We start from the raw sequence: 17,681 nt of genomic DNA on the forward strand, positions 1-17,681 counted from the left end.
CTTATGTGATCTCTGAAGTAAGTTTCTAACCCATCACAAAGACTGTTCACAGCTAACCTCAGTCTTATCATATCATACATCATACACATACAGCCGGAAACAGGCCTTTTCGGCCCACCAAGTCCGTGCCGCCCAGCGATCCCCGTACATTAACACTATCCTACACACACTAGGGACAATTTTTACATTTTACCCAGCCAATTAACCTACATACCTGTACGTCTTTGGAGTGTGGGAGGAAACCGAAGATCTCGGAGAAAACCCACGCAGGTCACGGGGAGAACGTACAAACTCTTTACAGTGCAGCACCCGTAGTCAGGATCGAACCTGAGTCTCCGGCGCTGCATTCGCTGTAAAGCAGCAACTCTACCACTGCGCTACCGTGCCGCCCTCATTGGCCCAACTTTTGAAGACATTTTCCTTTACCAACAGTCTCCAATATTCCATTTTCTGCAAGCTAATCGTCCAGTCAGGATTGTCTTTTTTAAACACTGCTCGCACTCTAACCCCTACCAAGTCTGGTTCATTTGTCATCCCATCCTTGCCCACCTATATTTATTCACTGGTAACCAACATCTCAATATCTATTTTATCAATGTTATGTTCTTATATCTCCAAGATTTGCCTCTGTAACTTTCTCCAGACAGACTGACATCAATTAAAGATTTGCTTTCCTGTAATTCCAGATTTTAAACAATTCTCTTCATCTGACAGCTAGCTAGATGGCTCAAGCACTGAAATTCTCTCCCAGAAACAATCAGGTTTTTTTAATCCCTTTAAGATTCTTCTTGAAACTTTAACTCTGATTGGAATTTCAATCTCTTCCTTTAGCATGGTATTTTATGTTGTTACGTTACTGAAAAACATGTTGGAATTATCGATTGCCAATCACGAATCATATTATTGAATTATCGATTGCCAATGAAAAATCAGCGCCACATTCACTAATAGTTACTCACTCTGCTTCCACAAGACTGTTAACCTGCCGCTCCTTCTCCTCTTTCAGCTGGTCCAAATACTGTTGTTTTGCAATAGATTGTCGCTCCGTATCCTGAATGATAATAAATAGCATTTAGTTTGAGATTTTAAATTAGAGGTTTATCAAATTCCATCTAACGTCTAATCTATTCATGTTCTTGGTTCTTCAAGTAGATATTCCTCGGAATCATTTCAGTCTATAAAACTGAACTAATTTATTCTTGCCAGAACAACTATTTTAAAATTGTAACTCACTCTTGAAGTCTTTTTTTAAATCCTTTCCACAGCTGCTATTGGCTTTTATAATGGAAAATGTTATAAATCGGCACAGTGGGGCAGCAGTAGAGTTACTGCCTTACAACGCCAGGGACTGAGGTTCAATCCTGACCTCGGGTGTTGTACATTCTCCCTTTGACTGTGGGTTTTCTCCGGGTGCTCCGGTTTTCTCCCATATTCCAAAGGCAAGCAAGTTTGTAGGTTAATTGGCTATTGTAAATTGTCCCTATTGCAGGATAGAACTAGTGTGTGGGTGATCATTAGTTGGCGCAGATTTGGCGGAGCGAAGGACCTGCTTCCATGCTATATCTCTAAAACTAAAAAAAAACAAAAACTATTTGTTAGCCTGGTTTTTATTTATGTATTCTGCTTCAACTAACCTTCAATGATTTTACAAATTCGTTTTCCATGAATACATTCATTTTTTCAAGTACATCCTTAAGGGAACTGTTCTTTGTTAAAAGTGTGTTGAGCTTCACCATATCATTGGACATAACCCCCAGGTGACGTTCAATGTCCTTCCTTACATTTAGTCCCTGTTGTATCATATCTAGATGGCAAAAGAAGATTAATATTGTCACATGTAATGAATTATAGCGGAAAACTGTTTTGTGTGCTGTCCTGTCAAATCACACCACACATGAGTACATTTAAGCCATATACTGGAAGATACTGGATTTATTATATCAGGCTATATTGACAAAGTGGAAGAAAGTTTGTTGTGAAAGTTGAAGAATGAACAGAGTATTAGGTCATGGAATGTGGTTGAGATGGATAAATTAAAGATGGTAAATCTGATCTCTGTATATTGGATGGAACATAACGTCTTATTGGATGGAACATAAAGAAGAAACTTCATCTTTACCCACAATTAACATTTACTGGCTGCCTGGTAATTTTGGAATATCAAGAAGCAAGCTTCCATTGAAGCAGCTGCATGGAAACACTCCTTTGTTTAGCTTGCAGAATTACTAAGTACAACATTGATATTTATACGCATCGCATTTCTCCATCCCAATTTTTCTTTCATCTTCTGAAATCAATCGTTCATGCATTTTTTGACAAGGAGGCCGCTAGGTGCCATTTGGCCAGATGTGCAAAGACAAGAATGAAAGCAAAATAATTAAAAAGCTGAGATATAGTTCAAAATTTGTCTCAAACAAGAATCCAATTTCACATGGAGAGGCGTTTATCCTGTGGATCACATCAGACATTCAGTCACCTTATCTGGACACTAATATTTTGGGGCCGTTCATCTAAGAGTATTCTACTGAATTACAATCCAGAGGTATCTGGATACCTAACATTCATTTTAATCTTCATATTGTGCCTTGTACTTGTGAATATAACTCCCTTGGTATGGAAGGCCAGCTGCAGCAGCAATCTCCATCATATGTTTTTGTGTTATTCCATTCCCAAGGCATGACCAATAGACAAAATGTTGAAGCGGGCTGGGAGATATTGAGATTAAATGTCTAAGTATTTGTTTTTATCACATTTAGAACAAATCACTCGGCCGAATTCTCTTGTTAGCATGGGAAAAGCAAAATCTGAACTGCACATTTATACAGTAAATAATGTGTATACCAAATAAGGCGCAGACAAAGATAATTTGAGTATTGAACATCAAGGTAAAATCCAATTACTCAGGTTGCCCTCTGCTTACTTTCAGTGCGGATTTTCTTTTGTTCAAGAATAGTGACTTGCTTCCTCTGCAGTTCCACGTTGGCCATTTGCTGTTCCCTTTCTTGGGTCAGCGTGACCAGCTCGTGCTGTTGTCGAAGCCAAAATTGTTGCAGTGATGCAATTTCTTTGTTATGTTCCTCAATCTTTATCGTCAAGGTTTTGATTTTAAGCTCCTGAGGGCTCATTTCATGTCCCTGAAGACCAAGGACGGACATGCAATCAATTAACAGTTCATTTCCTTCCCCCATGTACTAATTTGAAATTATACATGGGTCAGCTTGAAATAGAGCACTTAAACTTACATTGAAACTATAAACATTATCTGTGCAAATTGGCCTCAGTAGTCCTGAAATGTTTTCATAGTTAAATTTCTAACATCTAAAACAGGCAGAACCTAATTTTTCACCCAAAACAATCCACTTTAATCCAAATTTTCATTTTCCCTTGGGGCCCAAAAGTTTTAAATGCTTTGGACAAATCCATAGTGAGGAAAAACTCTGTAAATTTGATGTTCTGTCAATTAATGTCACTCTGATGGGCATTCAGAAAGGTATTTTTATATTGTGACAAAGTTACACAGCTATTTGCCATTTCTGGAGCTGAATACAAGAATCTATATTAAATATTACAGTTCAAAAAGGCTGAGTACATATATACACACATCCATTTATCTGCCATTCTCCAAATTTGCTTCCTCCCATATGTATTGCCACTGGTGATCAGTTCCCATATAATTCAACTCACTAGCCTTTCATATGTTTCATTTTTTCCTTAGTACCTAAACAGATGTACAGCACTTTGGTCAACGTGGGTTGTTTTTAAATGTGCTATACAATAAAATTGACGACTTGACTTGACTTGACTTGCTTGACACCATATTTGGATGTTTGGACAGTAGATGGTTTTAACCTCACTGAAAAATGCATTCATGTCATATCCTATAGGTGGAAGATTTCCTGCCCTCTTTTCATTGATAACATGTTCTTTCGGTTATGAATATGTACATTCTCCTGTATGCTTTTCACCATGGATTACCTATATCTGGCATTTCAAATCACTGGAGAGATCACTAACCAATCTCTGTAAAATCCATTAAATCTACGAGGGATAAGCAAACATACCAGTCTCAAGTGGAAGCCTACTGTTTACTGCCCAGCTCCAAACTCCCACAATGAAACACTCAATTCCAAGCACCATCACAGCAAGTTGTTTAAAGGTAAAGATTCAAAGGCATTCTTGAAGCCTCCTTGAAGAAATGCCAAATCCCTATCAATTTATGGGCATCTCAGTCTCATGGACATCCAAAAGAATAAAACATTTGAGATGACACTAAGAACTCTTGAGTCATGTATCCAGAACAAAAAGTTCAGGTAAAGTATCAGAATGAGTGCGCCATCACCAAACCATCCTTTCACCACTCCTTTCAAGTAACTCCTGCTCCACCTATAATTAAGTCTACACTGTATTTAATGTTCACCTCAAAACCCAGTAGAGTGGAAACAGATTCTTGAGGAACAGCCTCAGAAGAGAAAAAAACACCTCTTATTTAGATTTCACATTTGTACGCTCATACATACCTCGCTCGACTCAATATGTTTGTAGAGCAGAACAGGTATTTCCATAATTTTCTTTTATACAAAAAAGAGAGCCATTTATCAGCAAAGTTATTCATTAATTATTATACCATCCATTATATTGACAAATTACATAGATTTTTTTAACTTACTCCCATATCTGCTATGAACTGTGCAATCTTCTTGTTCTGCATGTTGAGAACTGATTGTTTGTTTTGAATGACAAGAATTCGTTTTACAATCTCTTTTTCACTATTTGAGATAACACTGTTTTTCTCATTCAATTCACTGTTCTGGTCAACCAGAGATTTCTGCATTATGCTCAGTTCCACTTTTCTGTCATTTATGTCCAGCATTACCTGAGCATAATCATTTTCCAAGTTTGCATATTCAATTTCCTGTAAAGCAGACAAGAAATATTTTAATAGTTCATCGATATTAAATAGATCAAACAAAAAACATTTTTTTGCCTTATTAATTGGAAGTGAAAGTCTTTGCTAAAGTTATCATATAACATTTTTCTGCAAGTGTCAAGTAGAGGATGAACGTTATTCTACAACTAAAAATTGTGTCCTTGTCTCAACTAATGGCACAAGTATCTGTTACAGATAGGTACAAATGAGCTACTGAAATGAAACTCCCATTCCAATGGCTCAAATACTGCCAAGTTGGCACCTTAAATTTATGTATTATTGCAGTTCTTCATGGTGCTAATATGGCTATTTTGTACCCTCCTATCAAACTATGCTAACAGTGTTGAACTGTGGATATGTTTGTAAGTTCCTTTAACTTGTATTAGTTGAGGAAAGTAAAAAAATGCAGGATGAATGGCTAATATTACAAGATCCACTGTTATGTTAAATCATACCATGTACTCTGGGACTCTTATGTTTTCTCCATTCGAATGTGAGCTTGCAGCTGATAATGTTGATTAATTAAGAGGCAATGATGTACTAAAGCTAGTGCTGCAAGCAGTACAGTGAGTACATACATACAACATAGACAGTACAGCACAGAACAGGCTCTTTGGCCCTCAAAGCATGCCAAACATAATGCTGTTAAACGAATCTTCTCTGCCTGTAGGTGATCCATATCCCTTCATTCCTTGTATATCCATATGCCCATCTAAAAACCTCTTCAATGCCACTATCATATCTGTCCGATATCATATTGATTCAACATCGTATTGTAAGTGATAGTGCTGCATTAATCCAGACCCTGTCCTTTGTTAGTTAACCAATCCTCTATCTATGCTAATATATTAGCCCTAATGGTATGTTCTCTTATATTGTGCATTAAAACTTATCATGAGGATATATTTGAAGAGTTTTTGTTTTTTTGGAATTAATAATTGGAAAAGTTGAGCAAAGTAGCATTATAAATATTTATGAACATTAATATACATACCATTTGACGTTTTTGGATTCGAAACTTGTTTGCCATTTTTTTCAAGTAATTGTGTTCCTGATTCACAGTTAATTTACTCTGCAATTTTGCCATAATCTTGTCTTCTAGTTCCACCTTTGTTGCATGTTCCCTTTCTGCTTGTATTCGCAGCACATTCACCTCATTTTGCTGCATGTTCTGGTCCTAAGTAGGAATTATGAAACAAACTGTAAATTTGATTTAATATTCATAACAATTATGATGAGATAAAAGCAGAATTTTAATTCCAGTCTTCATTTTTACTTGTAAAATCAGTTATCAATTACTTTTTAGTCGCTTTAATTCCATATCTAAATTGAAAACATTCACAAAAAGTAGATTATTCCACTTTAAACTAATAAACATATTTCACAATCTTAAATAGGAAACCTAATCGCAATCTTAGTGAATGTTAGATCCAATTCAACCAGGATTATTTGGGGCCAATGGCTAATCGCTCTTTCATGAGAAGTAGGTCAATAATTTTAATATTAATTTGGCTGCATTCCCCAGATTTAAAAAGACATTTCAATTTCAAGGCAACAATATTTTATTATCTGAGAACATGAGACGTCAACCACCTCAGAAAAGTAATGAGTTCAGAGGTCATGCCAGCATTGGATAGTCAAATGGTACACTTAGAACCTGACTTTCCTGGAACCAAAGATAGACACAAAATGCTGGAGTAACTCAGCCAGACAGGCAGCATCTCTGGAGATAAGGAATGGGTGACTTTTCGGGTCGAGACCCTTATTTTAGGTATGTCTACTTTACTCAAACCAAGTTCATGTTATGATTTTATAATACATAGAGGTAACTACATATCTATTGTTTTCTATTATTAATATTAAACAATTTATTGTATTCAAGATGACAATGCTCTTACTAATGTAGCTTTGTTGAGCAAACGTTCTGTCTCCTGCAGTGTCCGAGTGTAGGTGGTATATTCCTGCTTTAAACCTTCCTGTTTTGCCAGATTCTGCGTAATCAGTTTCTGGGTCATATTAATGTCATTCAACAATCTGTTCAGACTAACAGTGAGAGTCTCATTCCGTTCTTCTTGCTTCATGATAAAATTTTTATAGGCCTGTATTTCAGTCTTCAGCGTTTCTACCTGTTGCTTTGCCTGTCTGGATGAAAACAGCAAAAACATTAGAAACAATCATGAAATGTAGCATAGAGAAAACAAAGCTATAAAATAATGCTTGTTTTGCATCAGAGATTTTAAGAAATTACAGGCTGAGACTGACAAATGCGTCAGTTTTTCAAAAACTACAAAGGCATTAGCCTGCATATCAACAATTGATACAACACACATATTGCATGTTATGTTTTAAGAAAATGTACATGGAATGTATAAATTCCGTGATAGAAGTACATAGGAAAATTCTCACCTTTTGAAGAAACAGAAATCATTTAATGAACACGAGTCTATAAATACCTTTTTACGAAGTTACAGTAACCAAATTATATATCATATCATATATCTACAGCCGGAAACAGGCCTTTTCGGCCCTCCAAGTCCGTGCCGCCCAGTGATTCCCGTACATTAACACTATCCTACACCCACTAGGGACAATTTTTACATTTACCCAGCCAATTAACCTACATACCTGTACGTCTTTGGAGTGTGGGAGGAAACCGAAGATCTCGGAGTAATTTTGTATCTACTTGTAAGAATAGATCTTTCATCTCTTTTACTATCTGAGTAATACTTGGAGACTAAAACAGATATGCAGTCTGAAAACGAGCCATGCAGCTAATGTCTAAGGTCTGCAAACAAGGGTAATAACAATAATTGAAAATTGCATTGTTTTCAATCAGTTTTTTTACAGTTAGGACTGCAAAAATATTTGAAATCTAATATTGGCTGAGAGATGTGCTAAACACAAAAACCCAAAGCAAAATATGTCAAATTGATAACATTTTCTGGACTGTTATCACTGCAATTAGATGCCATTCATACCTGACAGCTTCCTGCATTGCAGCATAGACCTCATCACGTCGCTGCATTCCAATTAGACTATTCTTCCATTGCTCTAATAATTGCTTCTTCTCAAGGTTAATTGCCACAATTTCCGTGCTGGCCTAGGAAATTATTTGACAGATTTAATAAGGAGAATAATGGTGTTATTAAACATGAAAAAAAGTAAAAGAACATTTAGATTTTGTATGGGATTATGCCAGTATTTCCTAACATTAAAATTACTGTCAGTCAGAATATAAGAAATATACATATCCTGAAATTTCCATATCCTGAAAATCTAAAAATGTAATCGATCTATTTCTTGACCACTCCCAATTAGCTGGGCTCCACAGTCATATTGGGTAGAGAATTCCAAAGATTTACAAACCTCTGGATTAACACATCTCATCTCTAGATTCAATGTAAAGTGATCATAACAGAAAACGACAGTACACATGCATCTTAAACCTTAAAAAAATATTGGATTCAGAGTATTTTAAAACAAATTTAAGAATATTTTCAACCAAAAGCAGTTTGAAATCAACGTGAATGAAACAAAATAAAAAATGTTAGTCAGAGGGTGGGACAGAATAGAAACAAGGCATTTGTCCCACCACATTCACACTGACCTTATTCCCTATCTACACTAATGCCATTTGCCTGCCTTAGGACCATATCCAACTATACCTCGCCTATCAAAATGCTGTCTAAAGGCCTCAAACATTATTATATTTGATTCCACCACCTGATCTGGCAGCACATTCTAGGTATTACCCACTCCTAAATAAAATCTTGCACGTCAGATCCCCTTTTAAACTCCTTCCTATCACCTATGCCCTCTCCTTTTGGATACCTCTAACCATGGAAAATAAATTGAGACGATCTGTCCTTTCTCTGGTTGTTATAACCTTATATGGTTCTAACAGGTCATTCCATAGTTCCTTCGCTCCAGCTTCAGCTTCCTATGCTCCAGGGACCACCTATCTATATTCTCCAGAGATGTTGCCTGACCTGCTGAATTAATCTAGAATTTTGTATCTATCTTTGGTACAAACCAGCATCTGCAATTTCTTATAATACAGATGTAGTCCTTTTCATTCTCTTTCTATATCTGCCATTCCAATCTGGAGGTTGCTTCTAGTTGGAGGCGCACATGGACACATGTCAATGATTCAAAATTTACTGATAAAATACCAAGGATTTCAGTAATAAATTAATGACATTTAGAAACTTTTATAATTGAAAATTAATAAAAATAGTTCAAACATATATAATTAGTCATTCTGAATACATCGGTGTCAAAAGTAACAAATTATTTTTAAATACAACAATGAAATACGTTCAGAGTAAAATTGGTAGAATTGAAGATCATTAATGGTGCACGAAGGATTTTTTATCTCACCTCTGCCACTGTATTCTTTGCTGCTTTTGTTTCTTCTGCTTGTGCTAAGTACTGGGCATCATACATCGCAATTTGTTCTCGCAATGCATCCATTTGAGTTACCAAACGGTCTACAAACATGTCCTAGAACACAAATAATTTTCAGTATTTAACAACCCATCAATTTACCCTTTGAGGACCTCTTGCCCCATCTCTGGTTTCAAAATTCCCTCATCAATCACCTCAAACCTACAAAACGGGAGTTGAAGCATCCTCATTCCCGAAGAAGAAAACTGGGAGAAGCAATTATTATATAAGCTCCTGATGTTGCAGGACTCCAATGTTAGTGCTTAAATCAAGTACACACTTTCTTTGGGTAGCTATCCATTTGCCTTTGTAGATGGTCTGCACAAGAAAGAAACACCAGAGCATCACCAGTCAGATAGCATTCTGAAGATGACAAGGATGAATTAACAGCCTTGTTTCCATCAAACAGTGGATCTCAAAGTAATATCCATGAGGTCTTCTAAATGATTCATATATTTCATGTAAATAAATCATAATTGGTAAGCAATATTTGGGGTTGAATGCCACTACTGAATGCATGGGATAGCTCACACAGGCACAGACTGAAAAATAAGTATAATTTGTGCCATCATCGTGACAGGCAATGATTACCCATACAAGAGATTATAAAACATTATAAAACTGATGCAAATAGAAACTGAAAAAGGGACTGCCAATTTTCACAAGCTACTTGAGTAAATTAGGTGGCAGGAAAATTGTATATTTTAATCAAGAAATGTTGCAAGACATGTTGCATAATGTCAATGAGAAATGAGAACGTTGACACTTTATTCACGTGATGCCAAGAACCTATTCAGAACAATGTCACAGGGAAAAGGTTCTCCAGAGTTCTAGACTATCCAATACTCTGTATTGTTGCTTTGCTCCCACTCAGTAACATGTTTATTTGGAACATTGTTATTAATGAAGCAGGTATATTTCTTATGCAGTCTTTTGGGATTGTGGATGACATGCTTCTGCCCCAGTTCTGTGGGAGCAGAAATAGCCATTTAAAACAATATGCAAATGAGTAGATGTTTAATGGGCAGATTGTGTGAGAGGAGGTGCATTCCTTCATCTGTTTGCTGGGCCTCTGCATGCTCACAATTAAGGGAGCCAAGGTTCTCTTCGTGATAAATTTGTGATCTGCTGTACCTGCTTCTGTTTCAGTTTTGTTGCCTGTAATTTTTCAGACTCCAACTTTTCTGTGGTACGCTTCATCACCATAATGTCAGAAGACATATCCTGTTGTAAGCTGTTCATGTAGAAATGCCGCAATGCAATATTTTCAACATCCGTTTGTAGTTGAGATACTATGATGAGATAATAAGATTAGATCAACATTCTCTCTCAAGTCTATGTCTAAAGAAGGCATATGCTTTATCTAAAATGTTCTGTTTACTATTCACCAAGACCACTATGCATTGGTTTCATGGGTTTGAACAATTGATAACATTTGGAATTTTTTTTTGTGAAAATTGCAACAAAATATTTCAAACCTACATTCAAAAAATAAACAAATATTTATGCAAGCTGATGATCAGAAAGGAAATTGGGAGATGAGCCATTAAAGATAGAAACAGCAATTATTGAATGAAGCAATTATTGACAAGTATTATTGTTCTAATTTTGGAATTTTTAAATGTTTTACACATTAACAACTTGCAAAATATGAGGAGATAGACGTGTCCCCTGTTGTATACATCAAACAAGCATTGTTCTAACATTTGGGTTTTTTTTATACCGTTTTTCAAATTTGAAGTGTTACACAATTCACATGTACAACAGAGAACAGATTTCCATCTAATTGCCAGTGACCCATTTATAACAAATTAAAATTAATGATATTGTGTTGACAAGGTTGACACCTATTTTCCAGCTGGTAAATTATCTATTAGCAAGAGGAATAACAGTTGATGAAATATTTTCATGTTTGTTAAAAACACATAAAAGGGGTTGGATGGATAACACAATGACTAAGTTGAGTGAGCTGTGCAACTTAGAATATTAAAAGATTTTTCTTTGTACAGCAATATGAAATATTTGCACCTGTCCAATCCATCAAACAAATCAGACTCCATGCATGTTAATTATTTAATATCTACAAAGGGTTCCACTTTGAAATGTTTACATTGAATTTTAAGTATCATAGAAGTATCCCCATTTGTTTACAGTAAACAGGAACACTTTTACAATGACAAAAATCCGTAAAATGGCTCATTTTGATTTGCTGAATTCTGTGATTCTAGACATTTGCAATACTCTTTTATTATAAATGATAAATAGGTTAGCTGCATTATACACAAAAATATATGAAAAATAAGTTGGCCACTCAGCCCTTCTTGTCTGCTCCATGATTCAATAAGATCACAAGTAATCTTGTTTTAACCTAAGTGATGCTTTTCTGCACAATCCATGTCTGTTGATTCGCACTCTGACCTATCAGTCTGTGGTCCCCCATACTGTTAAAATGAGGCCTAATGGAAGCTGGAGGAACAACATTTCATCTTCCATATGGGCGCACTGCAGCCTTCTGGACTTCATCTTAAATTTGACAACTTCAGGTCACTTGATTTCTATCTGTATCGTTGGTCTATCCATAATATTGGCTCAGCTTGCTTGTTGCTTTCTTCCCCTATTTTTCTTTTCCTTCTCTCGCAGTCAAGGGCATGACCAGTTGAATCTGCCGGGCATGTTTTCCTGCTCTGCATTTTGCAGTTCCTACCATATTTAATCTAAGTTCTTTCTTCTTTGTTTTCACTCTCTAACTGCTCCATTGGCTTCAATTGGCGTCTTTGTTCTTTACAATACCTACTCCATACTTTCCTGCCTTTCTTGTTTAAGACCCCCATTAAAGTGTGGTTAAAGAACTTTGTTTTAGGTACTCACTTGAAAAGTATTTTGACTTGACCTTCACCTTTGACTGTTGTGCTAAATACGTTTGTGTCAAAACTTTGGATTGTTTCCCGCTGTTTAATTGTTAGCTATTGAAGGGATCATTTTACTTAAAATTAAAGTGCTTATTTGATTCAGTTGCCAAAATGTTTGTCAAAAGAGTTTGCCAAAATGTTCTAATTATTCATTCAATTTGGGTCCAAACCGACATCCTTATTTCTTTCTACATATCCAACAAAGACAACCTTAGTTTAGTAACTGGGTCTCATTCATTAATAATTTATTGACTTCAATCAGTTTGTTTCAAATCACTCGCTGCAGCAAATAATTAAGTAAATCATTAAGCTCACCTTTTGAGCGTTCACTATTTGTTTTGGCTTGTTGCATTTGGTAAAGATTCTTTACACATGCCAAATCTTCCTCGACCTTTCTTCTTTTTGCTGCGGCCAATGAGCAACGGCTGTCATATTTTTCAAGCTCCATTTGCAATTGTGCAAGAGATTGTTGTATTCCATAAAGAATCACTCCTGTGTCTTCACGTTCAGTTGTTAGCTTTTTCATTCGCCATGACTTGAAGATAAAATAAGCCAGTGAATACTGAACATCCTCGATGTGACCCACCACACACACTCAAACACAATCACCATCCCCACAGTGCTAGCCCCAGTGTTGAACTAACCTTTTGATGGCTGCTCAGCCGTCAAGACCTTAGTTCTATGATCTTGCCTTGAGCAGATCAAGTCTCTAAATAATGTAATGTAAACAGAAAATGCTGGAACTGCTTACAGGTCAGGCTGACCTGCCCCAGAGTTAGCGTTGCAGGACAATGACCTATCATTAGTTTGAATGAAAGGTTATTGACCCAAAATATGAATTCTGCTTCTCTTGCTACAGATGCTGCCTGACATGCTCAACATTTCCCACACTTTCTGTCCCCCATCTCCTCACTCCCACCGATTTGCAGCACCTCCATTTTTTTCCTCTCCAATTACCCTAGACATACTTAATGACCTGACTGCCTCTGGCAAATTGAATTGACAAAAGGCAGTGTCATTTCTTTTAAAATTATCTGTTCATCAGTGATTTTAAAAACAACTCAAATTGATTTATAAATAACAGAGAAAAATTAAGAATACATTTGTTTGCACTTGTTAAATGTGAACAAATTAAAAACATAAATATTCCGAACATAAAGAAAAATAAATTGACTTTGCTGAACCGATGTTGGAGGTCTCTCTCAAATCACTGGAGTGATGCCGAGTGGCTAGCACAAGGCTGAAGGGCTGGATATGGTTAATTAATTAAAACCCTTGAATTCAATGTTTTGCAAGTCTGGTACACACTGACGGGCACTTTGCTGCTAGACAGGAGTTCTCTATGAATTTGCCAGTAAGCTGTCAGCATGAGTGTGTAGGAAGGAACTGTAGATGCTGTTTTACTGCAAAGATAGACACATAAAGCTGGAGTCAGGCAGCATCTCTGGATAAAATAGCTGACATTTCGGGTCGAGACCCTTCTTCTGGCCGAAGAAGGGTCTCGACCTAAAAGGTCACCTATTCCTTTTCTCCAGAGATGCTGCCTGACCCATTGAGTTACTTCAGCTTTTGGTGTCTATGTTAGCTGTCAGCATGAGCTGGCTCAATTGTTTGTTTTAAAGCATCAAAATAAAGTTTTTGGAGAATTGATGACAATGTATTGTTCTATGTATCAAATGTCATCCACCACGTATACACTCGAGTAATAAGAATAATGACCATTTGACCCATGAATATGGGCCCGCGGAATGTAATGCACCATTAAGCCACAACATATCGGCGTGCAAAACACACCAGTTTCAAACTGTGAAAGATTAGCACCAGTTAAAGACAGCCTTCACCTGAAACAGGAGATGGTTTGAACATGCAGCAAGTACTCCAGTCTAGTAGTAATTGGAGCTATTTTGGGAAAATTTTAAAGAATTGCACAACATGGTGCACAGTTGATTCGAAAGTTTTCCAGTGCTGTAATAGAGTAGACCAGAAGCTGGAAATAATACAAGTTGTCTTGTACCACCTGCAGGGCACCTTGAAACCCACCAAACACATACTTGGAAGGCAAATACATTGCATGCACTGCTTCCAACAATATGCAGTCATTACAACTGGCCTACAACTGAGCACATATTTCAAATGCATTTTGAACACTGAGCTGAGAACATCCAGCTCATCTTATATGTGCCGACCATAATGCCAATTGAAACTAATCTCGTCTGCCTGCACATAGTCTATGTCTGTCCATCCCTGTCTATTTATGTGCTGGTCTAAATGCACCTGAAATGTTGTGTGCAAATATGCTCCCAGACACCTACTATTCTTCATGTTAAAAAATTGTCTTACAAATCTTTAAACTTTCCTCCTCTCACCTAAAATCTAGGCTCTCCAGTACATAGATAACCCTCGTTATAACAGACCATAGGAGGGCGAATGGATTCCGTTATTGCCGATAGTCTGCTATTACCGAGTGAGGGATTCTCTCCAACCATGTAGCGGTCACTCCATGAAACACTGAGTTGTTTATAAATACAAAGTTCTTTTTAACAGCTAAAAACTTATTTTTGTTACTGCAAGCTAAAAGTACTAAATGCTATTTGTTACATTGTTTTACAGAGTATCATTGCACGAGTGTTGATCGAATAATGTTTCAAACTTTTATGTTCAGGTAAAGTGCTGTCAAGTTAAAACATCTGTAATCAAAAAATAAAATATAGCAAACAAGATGCCCATTATTGCAATATAAATCGATGAACAGCTATAATTTACATTTTATATTATTTGGTTATATATAGGCAAGAAGGACTATGCAATGCTACTTACCAATTCCCTCAGCTCCAGATTTAACTTGTCCAACTGCTTTGAAAGATGGTTCTTCAGAGCTTCCTGAAAGCGCTTCATTAGAGGCTGTATTATTAAAAGAGAGATTTATTTAAGATAATTTACATTGTTCATTTTATTGAAATTGAAATTAAAAGTAAAAGTAAAATAAATTATTTGTAAAAGTAATGCCAAATGCTGAGAATGGAACTATTTTCACATTTATAATGTAATGATATATCTGTTGATGTGGCAAACCAAAGGTGTTCTCTTAACAGAACCAAAATGTGAGTGGATTTTTAAGAAGTGCACAGAATTGGTTACTATTACAGTCAAAGAAGACTATACATGATTACAATCAAGCCGTCCACACTGTACAGACACACGATAAAGGGTAATAACTCTTAGTGCAAGTTAAAATCCGATTACAACATTTAAAAGACATTAGGGCGGGTACGGATACGAAAGGCTTAGAATGATAATCGGCCAAATGCAGGCAAACGGCAAGATCAGAGAGGCAGTTTGTTCCTCATAGGCCCTGTTTCTGTGCTGCATAATTCCATGATTCTATGACAACTCTTTTTCCACAGGTTCAGTAACCTATCTATACTTCAATCAATCCTGGGATGAAGATGAGCATTTGGGCCTTTTAAACAGTACGCAGGTTATCTGCAACTGTGTCTACAGCCAGGAAGTCAGATGCACTGCCATTCAACCTCTTGTCCACATCTGACTTCCATGTTTAGCCTAACAAATGTGAAAAGCTGGAATGAATCAAGCCACAAGGAGATGAAAATGGTTGGTTCCTCAGCTGTCTAGACATTAGTGTTGTTTCCAATAATGAGGTCTCATTCATTAATTTGCGTGGCAAATTGCGTGGATGCATGGCAGATGCAGTTTAATGTGGATAAGTGTGAGGTTATCCACTTTTGTGGTAAGAATAGGAAGGCAGATTATTATCTGAATGGTGTCAAGTTACGAAAAGGGGACGTACAATGAGATCTGGGTGTCCTAGTGCATTAGTCACTGAAAGGAAGCATGCAGGTACAGCAGGCAGTGAAGAAAGCCAATGGAATGTTGGCCTTCATAACAAGAGGAGTTGAGTATAGGAGCAAAGAGGTCCTTCTGCAGTTGTACAGGGCTGTAGTGAGACCGCACCTGGAGTACTGTGTGCAGTTTTGGTCTCCAAATTTGAGGAAGGATATTCTTGCTATTGAGGGCGTGCAGTGTAGGTTCACTAGGTTAATTCCCGGAATGGCGGGAGTATCATATGTCGAAAGACTGGAGCGACTAGGCTTGTATACACTGGAATTTAGAAGGATGAGAGGGGACCTTATTGAAACATATAGGATTATTAAGGGGTTGGACACGTTAGAGGCAGGAAACATGTTCCCAATGTTGGGGGAGTGCAGAACCTGGGGCCACAGCTTAAGAATAAGGGGTAGGCCATTTAGAACGGAGAGGAGGAAAAACTTTTTCAGTGAGAGAGTTGTAAATCTGTGGAATTCTCTGCCTCAGAAGGCAGTGGAGGCCAAATCTCTGAATGCTTTCAAGAAAGAGCTAGATAGAGCTCTTAAGGATAGCGGAGTCAAGGGGTATGGGGAGAAGGCAGGAACGGGGTACTGATTGAGAATGATCAGTCATGATCACATTGAATGGTGGTGCTGGCTCAAAGGGCCGAATGGCCTACTCCTGCACCTATTGTCTATTAAGTCAGTATCCAGTTGCGGATTGGATTGCTGAAACTGAGGTCCAGGGATTTAGAGATGAGTTTGGTTGGAATAATGGAGATGCAGGCAGAACTATAGCCAATAAATAGGGTCTGAAGTAGATGACTTTGTTATCTATATGTTCCAAGAATGAATGAAGGGCCAGGAAGATGGTGTCTCCTGTACACCTGATGCACTGGAAGACAAATTGAAGTGGATCAAAGCTCTCTTGGAGTTGACCTGCGCCATGACCAGCTGCTCAAAGAACTTCTTTATGGTGGACATCAGAGCACTGAATGGTAGTCGTTCAGGCACACTATGCTGCTTTTCTTTGACACCAGAATGATAGTGGTTTTCTTAAAGCAGGTAGGAACCACAGGTTATAGAAGGGAGAAGTTAAAGACATCCGCAAAGGTTCTGAGGACATCGCTGGGTATTCCATCGGGGCCAGTCACTTTCCGCTAGTTCACTCTCAGGAAGGCTGATCTGACCTGATGATGACCTTGGGTATAGATGCATACGACCTGTACCATTCCACTGACCTTCAAAGTGAGCAGAATGCAATGAGATCATTGAGGAGGGAATGCATTGTTCCAGCAATTCTGCGTGACTTCACTTTGATTGCCATTGTAGTGTGCAGGCTTTGCCACAGTCAATGGGTCTGTGTGGGTAGTCTGGGAATTCAGTTTAATTTGGCATTGTCTCTTGGCATCATAATTTCTACATAATATTCTCTATGACCCAAAAAAATCTATATTTTCAGGTGTGAATTATCAGTTCCTCAGATTACTATTTGGATTATTTAACATAATAACATATTTTTTACATAGAACATAGAAAGGTACAGTACAGGAACAGGCCCTTCGGCCGACAATA

The 17,681-nt window shown here is 37.3% G+C and overlaps 1 protein-coding gene across 5 annotated transcripts in view; it reads right to left on the bottom strand.

Moving 5' to 3' along the window:
• The window catches only part of ccdc40 (coiled-coil domain 40 molecular ruler complex subunit), a 45,356-nt gene that overhangs the window by 11,712 nt on the left and 15,963 nt on the right, over positions 1 to 17,681 (bottom strand). For all 5 annotated transcript variants that reach the window (XM_078401295.1, XM_078401292.1, XM_078401291.1 and 2 more), the window contains 11 exons: positions 15,100 to 15,183; positions 12,598 to 12,817; positions 10,508 to 10,665; positions 9,308 to 9,430; positions 7,906 to 8,027; positions 6,826 to 7,069; positions 5,922 to 6,104; positions 4,667 to 4,912; positions 2,921 to 3,134; positions 1,635 to 1,804; positions 960 to 1,051 (listed from right to left, as the gene is read on the bottom strand). In XM_078401295.1, the coding sequence (XP_078257421.1) occupies positions 960 to 1,051; positions 1,635 to 1,804; positions 2,921 to 3,134; positions 4,667 to 4,912; positions 5,922 to 6,104; positions 6,826 to 7,069; positions 7,906 to 8,027; positions 9,308 to 9,430; positions 10,508 to 10,665; positions 12,598 to 12,817; positions 15,100 to 15,183 (1,856 nt within the window). The remainder of the gene's footprint in view (positions 1 to 959; positions 1,052 to 1,634; positions 1,805 to 2,920; positions 3,135 to 4,666; positions 4,913 to 5,921; positions 6,105 to 6,825; positions 7,070 to 7,905; positions 8,028 to 9,307; positions 9,431 to 10,507; positions 10,666 to 12,597; positions 12,818 to 15,099; positions 15,184 to 17,681) is intronic.

The sequence above is a fragment of the Rhinoraja longicauda genome, chromosome 6, assembly GCF_053455715.1.
Source record: "Rhinoraja longicauda isolate Sanriku21f chromosome 6, sRhiLon1.1, whole genome shotgun sequence".
NCBI lineage: Eukaryota > Metazoa > Chordata > Chondrichthyes > Rajiformes > Arhynchobatidae > Rhinoraja > Rhinoraja longicauda.